General features: G+C 35.4%; 1 protein-coding gene across 1 annotated transcript; it reads left to right on the forward strand.

The window, feature by feature from the left end:
* Nucleotides 1–929: 929 nt before the first annotated feature.
* LOC111046525 (iduronate 2-sulfatase) lies at nucleotides 930–10909 on the forward strand (the record flags this gene model as incomplete). Its single annotated transcript, XM_039443598.1, is given in 4 exon segments — nucleotides 930–1163; nucleotides 2934–3111; nucleotides 7172–7474; nucleotides 10760–10909. Coding segments are annotated over 4 exon segments (835 nt in total), but the record flags the coding sequence as incomplete, so codon positions are not given.
* Between the last annotated feature and the right edge of the window lie 40 nt (nucleotides 10910–10949).

A 10949-nucleotide genomic window follows, 5' to 3' on the forward strand; every position in this document is an offset into this window, starting at 1 on the left:
TCGTATGAATTCCAAAATTTCTGCAAAGAACTGAACATAAAACATGCACGTATCACCCCATATCACCCAAAAAGCAATGGATTGGCGGAGCGTTGTGTACGAACGTTCAAAGAACGTATGAGAATTTCAAAAGGAAGTACTGGCACCTTACAAGAAAAACTAAATAAATTTTTATTCGCTCATAGAACATCCCCAAAGAGAGCAACGGGAAAAACACCTGCTTTTATGATGTTCGGTGGCGAGTTACGCTGCAAAATAGATCTATTACTACCAGATGTTAACGACAGAGTAGACGAAGAGTTAGTTAGACAAGGGAACAGCAAGCCGAGAGTCAACGCAAAGGTGTTCGGAGAGGGCAATGGCGTATGGGTACTAGACAAATCAGGCAAAGGCTACAAAAAAGGAAAAATCGTTAAAGTAAATGGACCATACTCATACCTAGTGAATGTTGAGGAAACGATGAGAAGATGCCACGCAGATCAACTGCGATATGCAGATTGAACTTAAGAAGAAAGGGGGAAGATGTAGTATACCAGAAACCAGATGTTATGCAAAACAGATGACATAAATCAGTTATAATATTTAATAGTTTGTTGATTGGAATTCACTCCATCCTACATGTTTTAATAGAGATTACACACGTTGAGTATTAATCTTTGAGACTTATTTATTTCTAATAGTCTACAAATATTTAGTTGTTATTCCTCTTCTTGTTTATGTGTATACAATAGAACAAAAGACAAAACACAATCCTTGCTTTATCATAATAATGACGTATAATTTCCATTGCAAAAGCTATTTTCGTTGATTACATTTTACAAACGATAATCTAATTTGCTACAGTTTTAATCATCAGTTTCTTTAGGGATAAATTGAGGACAGAAATGTTGAATTGATTTCAGTAGTAGGTACAGTACGGTACTCCACTTAGTACATTTTTAATTTATTTAATAAACGTCATGATACTATTATTAAAGTATTTTTCATCAATTGTTATATTTGGCCAGTTATTTTCAAATGTTTTTTGTGTTAAAAATATTCTTTTGATAGTAGTAGATGATCTTCGACCAGCTTCAGGCTGCTACAATGACAAAAATGCCTATACTCCTCACATTGACGAGTTAGCTGCAAATAGTTATGTATTTACTAGAGCATTTGCTCAGGTAGGTCTCTGAATTATTTCTTTGAGGAATGAAATGGAATGTAGACTAACCAAAGCATCTTGGGCACTATTTACTGGAATTTTAAGCCATAGAATACCATACGATACCGCGATACCGTACTTATTTAGGGGTAAAATGTAGAAAATGTATACTTCTTTGTTGAAACATTGTCTCCGCTAATTTTTATAGATCTATGAATTCGATGGACTTTTAGGGTCCTTGCTTAAAACTTCAATAATAATAATTATTGTGTTAGAAATAGGTAGGTGCTGAAGTTTTTCCTATCTACTGCAGTATCTAAGGGTGTGATCAAATTGAATGCGTAACTTGCAAGTTAGTGCAAGTGCACGTCAGATCATGCATGAGCCAAATACCAAAAACTGGAAAGTGTAAATAAAAAACACGTTTTGACTTGCGTGTAGCTGCTCACACTGAACGCAACCAGCAAGTGCATGCGTTCAGTGTGAGTGTTCCTATTGCTTTTTCTATATTTTGTTTCTCACCGGCGAGCTTGGCCATGCATGTCCAACGCGTGCACTTGCACATATAATGCATCCAATGTTATCATACGGTACCTTATAACTTGTATTATGAAGACCAGCAGTACAGAAAACTGTAAATATTTAGGCCTGTTGTATATTTAGGAATACATCATATGCAGAATACATTTATTGGACGTCTCCTCGGACAAATGACCGAAGAAGTAAAAGTAAAGGACTGCCGCTATGCATGAATAAGGACCAGACCACATCAAGCGTTTTTTTCAGGCGCCAACCCAATCAGTCATTGGGAGAGCTTTCTGCTCTGCTGACTCCCAAAACTCCATCTGAAAACGCCTAATATGTACTGGCCCTAAGTTGAATGTCAACTTTTGTGTTGTCTTGAGTTTATTTTATACTCTATTGATATAATTATAACCAATTTTTTACTTTCCTTGCCCTATTAGGTACCATAGGTAAGGAAAGTATTGCTTTCCGAAAAAAAATTAAGGTACCCCAATTTCTATACCTTTCAAGGTCCCCTGAGTCCAAAAAAGTGGTTTTTGGGTATTGGTCTGTGTGTGTGTGTATGAGTGTCTTTTGCGTCTGTGTACACGATATCTTCTCCCAATAAACGGAATGACTTGAAATTAGGAACTTGAGGTCCTTACAATATAAGGATCCGACACGAACAATTTCGATCGATTGCAATTCAAGATGGCGGCTAAAATGGCAAAAATGTTGTCAAAAACAGGGTTTTTCGCGATTTTCTAAAAAACGGCTCCAACGATTTTTATTAAATTCATACCTAAAATAGTAATTGATAAGCTCTATCAACTACCACAAGTCCCATATCTGTAAAAATTTCAGGAGCTCCGCCCCATCTTTGCAAAGTTTGATTTTAGATTCCCAATTATCAGGCTTCAGATAAAATTTAAACAGTAAATTCCAAGTGGAAAAGATTAAACATGAAAATCTCTACAATTGATGTTCAGTAACATTTTCACCTAAAATTGAAAATAAGGTACGAAATTCGAGAAAACTTGATTATCCAATAATTGCAAACTGTTGATTCTATTGAATGATTCACTATGTAGAGATAGCAGATCTCGTATGTCTCCAGCGTTATTGTCCTGTCACCAGCTGGCTCAGATCTTTGTTGATAAGTAGATTTGAGATGCGCGTGAACACTAACGTCAGGTGATCAATTTTCATAACGTCTAGGAAAGTTGTGTGAGTGCGCCACACCAGATTTTTGTAAATCGCACCTAACGTAACTTTTCTTTTTCAGCAAGCATTGTGCGCACCCAGTCGCAACTCATTTCTGACGAGTAGAAGGCCCGACTCTCTCCTCTTGTACGACTTCTACAGCTATTGGCGACATGTCGTTGGAAATTTTACCACTCTGCCACAGTTCTTCAAGGAACGCGGCTACGTCACCAAGTCCATTGGCAAAGTGTTTCATCCAGGTTTGTGTAGTAATTACTTGAATCAAGATTCAATAATCATTTATTGTCAGAAAACTTTAACAAAAATGCAAGACATAGTCAGCAATTCAATAAAACAAATTAAAATATAACAATAAACGTTAATAGTCATCATAGTCACATTGCAATATATACAAAAAGACAAAGATCAGTAAAATCTATGTAACATAAGAAACATTTTTAAAACAGGTATATCACAGTTGAGAAAATACAAAGACATCATCACAAATCCTCATAACCATATGGACAGCAGTCAATTAGAATCTTCTTTTGATAATACAGTTGGAATTTCTGAGCTTAAAATTCCTGAGCGAAGGAGAGAGGAACTGATTCTATCGATAAGACTACTTATTTGTTTTTAACATACGTTTATTAAGCGTGTTGAAACGTTTAATTTGTTTAAACAGTTTAATCTGTTATTCTATATTTCTTGTCTCTGCTACTATCTAGTCAAAACTAATATCATTCATACCCATTAATAGATTTTGTTAGTCTACTTAGTTTCAATTCACTTATATCTGAATCTATAAATTTCTTAATTGTTTAGAAAGCTTCACATTTCATACATCTGTTCAAAACTTAGAAAATTAATTTATAAATTCGTTCAATTAAGGAATGTCCTTCCTATCTATCAATTAAGAATGGTATTCTTGGCACTGATACAGTCAATTATCTGCTATGGTATTGTATCCTGGGGAAGTTGTGGGAGTTCAATTTTGCAACCTCTCATAATTCTTTATAAAAGAATAATAAAAATATGTTTGAAGAGACCCATAAGATATCCAACCGAAGTATTGTATAGAGAATTTGGCGTTTTTAGTGTTGATACCCTATTTGAAATAAATCTTTTGAAGTTTGTGTATTTAAGACGTTCAGAGTTTCCAGTTATGGATGAACATGTATATTCCACTCGTCGAAATCTTGCTAATAAATTAAAAGAACCCTTCACAAGAAGTAGAGTGGCCTCCTTACATGCTTTTGCTAAGGGACCACGACTTTTCAATAAACTGCAATCAGATATATCAGATGCACCCAGTTACATTTTGTTTAAGAATAGACTTAATCGCTTCTATGAAGAAAAACGTTTAATAGAGGTGTAATATTATTTACATTTTTTTGCTGTCTTCATTCAAATGTAATTTATTGTTAAAGATTCGTAATCCCATCTGTTGAAAAGCACACTGATTATTGTATAAAATTTACTTTTTTGTTTGATACCTCAAAATTGTTATTGTATTATATTAAGTTGACTTACTAGAGAGCGAGACATCCCTCATCGCAGGTTTAGCCTAAAGAGGGATGCACTGTGGTTTTTTCTGTTACATGCTTAATATTATTATCTATGTTCAATTATTATGCTTAAGGTATGTATTTGTATTACCAATTGTAATGTTCACAACATTATGTTTAATGTATGTATTTGTATTACCATTATTGTAAAAATGCAGTGAAATAAACGAATTATTATTATTATTATTATTATTATTATTATATTATTATTATTATTTTATTATTATTATTATTATTTCAAGGGATGGTGTTGGAGCTGGGGTGTAATTTATTGTAAAGGTATTGAGACTCAGATGAAGATGGCTATTGTGTGTCTTGGATACAGTAGTCTATTGTAGGGTATATCAATCCTTTTCTTGTGTTATGTGAATGTATAAGGAGTCGTTGAGGTGGAGTTGAGAGATTTTCTTTAGCATGAATAAGGCTATTTAGGATGTATAGTCCTGGGGCTGTATTGATATATAATTGACCGAGCGAAGTGAGGTCTAAGATTCAAGTCGACGGTTTGGCATTTCTCTTAATGTTTGAATGTTTATATGTTGCGCATTTACGGCGAAACGCGGTAATAGATTTTCATGAAATTTGACAGGTATGTACCTTTTTTAATTGCGCGTCGACGTATATACAAGGTTTTTGGAAATTTTGCATTTCAAGGATAATTGACCGAGCGAAGTGAGGTCTAAGATACAAGTCGACGGTTTGGCATTTCTCTTAATGTTTAAATGTTTATATGTTTCGCATTTACGGCGAAACGCGGTAATAGATTTTCATGAATTTGACAAGTATGTTCCTTTTTTAATTGCGCGTCGACTTATATACAAGGTTTTTGGAAATTTTGCATTTCAAGGATAATATAAAAGGGAAAAGGATCCTCCTTCATACGCCAATATTAGAGTAAAAATCAGACTATAGAATTATTCATCATAAATCAGCTGACAAGTGATTACACAGATGTGTGGAGAAGCCCGTCTATTGCTGTATTTCCATAAGGTCTATAGTTTCAATCAGGTACAGGTATAGTTTCAATGTGGATGAGAATACTGCGTGAGGTCTACTGTTCACAGAACTACTAGTTCAATAAAGTATTATTTACACGAGTCCATCATCTGACGAAGGCCAAGCATGCATCGGATAGCTTTCTTTTGCCACTTCATCCACTTTGCATCCGTTTAGCATCAGATCCATTCCCCCTTGTTAAATGGGAATTATTATTGTATTAATAATTGGAAATATTTCAACTGATTTTGTATTTTGAGGAAATGAAGATTTTGATTTTTTGAATTGATTGATTTATTGCTTATTGAATCCTCTAAGGCTGTGCAAAGGCTAAAAATAAACTTTTTAGTTGTGATATTTTTCAAAGCTTTTCGATTTGTATATCATCTAGCCATCAGAATGAAAAAGTTTTTCACAGGAAAACATTTTTTTTCTGATCATTACTTTTTGAGATATGAGCGCCTAAAGTTTAAATTTTTGGGACAGAACATTTCAAATTCGGTAAGAGATTCATGAGATTTAGAGGATTCTTCATGGTTTTGTTGATCCAGTAAAACAAAAATTTCCTGAAAATATCAATTTTTAAGAATAACTTCAAAAATTGATATTTTCAGTAAATTTTTGTTTCACTAGATCAACAAAACCATGAAGAATCCATCCTCTAAATCTCATGGATTTATATCTTACCGAATTTGAAATGTTCTGTCCCAAAAATTCAAACTTTAGGCGCTCATATCTCAAAAAGTAATGATCAGAAAAAAAATGTTTATTTTTAGCCTTTGCACAGCCTTAACTTGAAAATATCTTATGCTATCCTTTTTCTATGATTATTCGTATGACAATTGTCAATGTTATCATGAAAAGCTGATCACATGTACTCTCCACATATTCACTGCGTAGTTTGTTCCATTTTACTTTCCTTGCCCTATTACCATAGGTGAGGAAAGTATTGCTTTCCGAAAAAAATTAAGGTACCCCAATATCTAAATTTCTATACGTTTCAAGGTCCCCTGAGTCCAAAAAACTGGGTTTTGGGTATTGGTCTGTATGTGTGTGTGTGTGTGTGTGTGTGTGTATGAGTGTATGTGCGTCTGTGTACACGATATCTCATCTCCCAATTAACGGAATGACTTGAAATTTGGAACTTAAGGTCCTTTCACTATAAGGATCCGACACGAACAATTTCGATCAAATGCAATTCAAGATGGCGGCTAAAATGGCGAAAATGTTGTCAAAAACAGGGTTTTTCGTGATTTTCTCGGAAACGGCTCCAACGATTTTGTTCAAATTCATACCTAAAATAGTCATCGATAAGCTCTATCAACTGCCACAAGTCCCATATCTGTAAAATTTCAGGAGCTCCGCCCCATCAATGCAGATAGATTCCCAATTATCAGGCTTCAGATACAATTGAAACAAAAAAATCAAGTGGAGTAGATTGAGCATAAAAATCTCTACAATTAATGTTCAGTAACATTTTCACCTAAAATTGAAAATAAGCTTTAAATTTGAGAAAATATGATTATTCAATTGCAAATTATTGTTGATTCTATTGAATCATTTACTATGAAGAGATAGCAGACCTCAAGTGTGTCTCCAGCGTTATTGCCCTGTCACCAGCTGGCTCAAATCTTTGAATAGTAGACTTGAGATGCGCGGGAACACTAGCGTCAGGTGATCAATTTTCATAATGGCAAGGAAATTTGTGTTAGTGCGCCACACCAGATTTTTGAAAAAAAATTCAATTGAATTGCAGGTATCTCTTCGAACAACAGCGACGACCAGCCGTACAGCTGGAGTGAGCCGCCATACCACCCTGCCACCGAGCGCTACAAGGAGTGGCCAGTGTGTGGAGCCGGACATCGCAACCTGGTATGCCCGGTTTACACCGACCTGCAGCCGGGAGGCACGCTGCCCGACCTGCAGAGTGTGGCCGAGGCAAAAAGGTTCGTCGCGAGCCGCGCCGAGGCTCGAGGTTCTGCTTCAAGCCGGCCGTTTCTGCTCGCCGTAGGCTTTCACAAGCCGCATGTGCCGCTCAAGTTTCCGAAACGGTTTTTGGGTAAGTTGCAAGCTCCATTAACGAGCGTAACGATCTCTAATCGACGGCTAGAGCCTCAAATCGTCCGTTTGTACAGTCAACGATTTACTTACATTTAATTAGTTACATCTATCAAATTCAATGTCCAACACATATTCATTGAATTATTGACCGAGCGAAGTGAGGTCTAAGATTCAAGTCGACGGTTTGGAATTTCTCTTAATGTTTGAATGTTTAAATGTTTATATATTGCTCATTTACGGCGAAACGCGGTAATAGATTTTCATGAAATTCGACAGGTATGTTCCTCTTTTAATTGCGCGTCGACGTATATACAAGGTTTTTGGAAATTTTGCATTTCAAGGATAATATAAAAGGGAAAAGGAGCCTCCTTCATACGCCAATATTAGAGTAAAAATCTGTTGTGGCGCACTCACACAACTTTCCTTGCCGTTATGAAAATTGATCACCTGATACTAGTGTACACGCGCATCTCAAGTCTACTATTCAGTGATTTGAGCCAGCTGGTGACAGGGTAATAACGCTCGAGACACACATGAGGTCTGCTATCTATTCATAGTGAATGATTTAATAGAATCAACAATAATTTGCAATTGAATAATCACATTTTCTCGAATTTAAAGCTTATTTTCAATTTTAGGTGAAAATGTTACTGAACATTAATTGTAGAGATTTTCATGCTCAATCTACTCCTAATCTACAATCTACAATCTAATCATTTTTTTTTTTGTTTCAATTGTATCTGAAGCCTGATAATTGGGATTCTATCTGCATTGATGGGGCGGAGCTCCTGAAATTTTTACAGTTATGGGACTTGTGGCAGTTGATAGAGCTTATTGATGACTATTCTAGGTATGAATTTGATCAAAATCGTTGGAGCCGTTTCCGAGAAAATCACGAAAACCCCTTTTTTTGACAACATTTTCGCCATTTCAGACATCATCTTGAATTGCATTTGATCGAAATTGTTCGTGTCGGATCCTTATAGTGGAAGGACCTTAAGTTCCAAATTTCAAGTCATTCCGTTAATTGGGAGATGAGATATCGTGTACACAGACGCACATACACTCATACACACACACCAATACCCAAAAACCACTTTTTTGGACTCAGGGGACATTGAAATTGAAACGTATAGAAATTTAGAAATTGAGGTACCTTAATTTTTTTCGGAAAGCAATACTTTCCTTACCTATGGTAATAGGGCAAGGAAAGTAAAAATCAGACTATAGAATTATTCATCATAAAGTGACAAGTGATTACACAGATGTGTGGAGAAGCCAGTCTATTGCTGTATTTCCATGAGATCTATAGTTTCAATCAGGTACTTGTGGATGAGAATACTGCGTGAGGTCTACTGTTCACATAACTACTAGTACAGATCAAGTACAATAGTGGTCAGCCTTTAGTGAGGTCCACATTAAAATGGCAGCGGAGAAAGATAGGAGAAACACGTTGCTGATCCTATGTCTTGTCAATGCCTTCTATAGACGGTAGCTGATACAGGTTTAATGATGAAATATTAACTGTTCATTCTCGTTTAAAATAATCAATTAAACAAAAATTATTTGAATTATTTATTATTTATTTTGAATTATTTTACTAAGCAAGAAATATATTTTTCAATAATTTCATAATTAAAATGAAATATCTTGTTAATTAAATATTAATATTGTACACTGTTAAAAGACTATCTGGCAACTAATGATCTTAGTATAATGTCCCAACAAATCTTCATGTTTGCCGATGATACCGGGTTCAAACCCTCTCAATACCAAAAGTTTTTTAACCAGATCACTCCCGTGTTATCGGATGGACACGTTAAATTGTCGGTCCCGGCTGAAGTATGACAGTCGTAAGGCCCATTGACGGCTTAAATTATATATTCAGGCGGTGGGACCTTCCCGCAAGGGACTCCCCACCAACAAAAGCCATACGAATTTACTTTTTTACCGCAGTTCTTAATAAGCATAAAAATGATGCTCAAGCTGTTGCACTGTCACAGAGGAATCTGGAGTCGGTGCAGACTTGGTTGAATGCCAACGAACTGTTCCTCAACAAAGCCAAAACCACAACAGTCACTTTTAGGCTCAAAAAGGCATCAGCAACAAATGATACTGTTAAGAGGTAGAAATTCCTAGGAATAATTATTGAGCCTACTCTAAGTTGGGCACAACACATTGCTGTTGTGAAAAGTAGGTTGAGCAGCGGTGTGATTGTGGGCAGCTGCACCAACATGGACTACGTCACGCTTATTTTGGTATTTTTCATCCACACATTTCATATGGCCTTATAGTCTGGGGCTGATCTTCACAAGCACAAGACATTTTCATAATGCAAAAGAGGGCTGTCAGAGTCATCGCCAGGGAAACATTGTACAGATATTTATAAAGGTCTTCGCATTCTAACTCTATATTCATTATATATATTGCAATGCTTGCTATTTCTGAAAGCAAATCCGGAGAAAATGGAGTTGAAAAATGTAATTCATTCTTATAAGACAAGATCCAATCAGACGCTCAATGTAACACGAAGCAGACTGCATAAACTGATCAAAGTCCCTCGAATGTTGCAATTAAATTGATGAATAGGCTTCCTATTGAGGTGACGCAAATTAATGACACGAGGTTCAAACAGATTTTAGAAACATTTCTCTTGAAACATTTCCCTTTTACAGGGTTAAAGAGTTTATCGGCATGAAAATGAATGTAGAAGATTTCGATATTTAGAACTTATTAATATTACTGTTATAAGAATAGGATTAATATACCGTACATGTTTTTATTGTAAATGTGACTTTGCATTGTTTTTTATTGACAATATTTGTATTGACTGAGTGTTGTAACTGTTACATTGACTGGCCTATATGTCAAATTGTGACATCCTGTTTTTGGCTAATAAATTTATTTATTTATTTATTTAAAGCAAAACGAGAAAGAGATACCGCTATTGTCATTAAAAAACAATGCAAAGTCACATTTACAATAAAAACATGTACGGTATATTAATCCTATTCTTATAACAGTAATATTAATCGCTATCCGCTTTTTTATTTGCACTTGTGGATGTTTACTGTGAACTTTTCTTCTTTTATCGTTTTCTTTCGAACTCTGTTTTCCAATCAGTCATTTTCTTTTAAATTTATCGTCTATTTGGAATGTTCACATTCACTTTGTCTTCTTTTCCCATTTTCTCGTAAACACTGTCTTCTTCATTGTACTTTCCTTCTAAACTCTGTTGTCTATTTTTTAAAATTTTTATTAATTTGGTTACTTGTTGTCGTAGATTACCATCCGTTGGAGAATGTGACATTGCCGGACAACAGACAGCGACCCTATGGATCGCCGACGGTCGCTTGGAATCCGTGGAATGATTTGCGCGAAAGGGACGACATTGCCAAACTCAAACTGCTCTTTCCGTTTCAACCAATGCCAGGTGGACCATTGTCAATTGAATTTAGTTTATTTCATCAACA

Source organism: Nilaparvata lugens, chromosome Y (genome assembly GCF_014356525.2).
Source record: "Nilaparvata lugens isolate BPH chromosome Y, ASM1435652v1, whole genome shotgun sequence".
Taxonomy (NCBI): domain Eukaryota; kingdom Metazoa; phylum Arthropoda; class Insecta; order Hemiptera; family Delphacidae; genus Nilaparvata; species Nilaparvata lugens.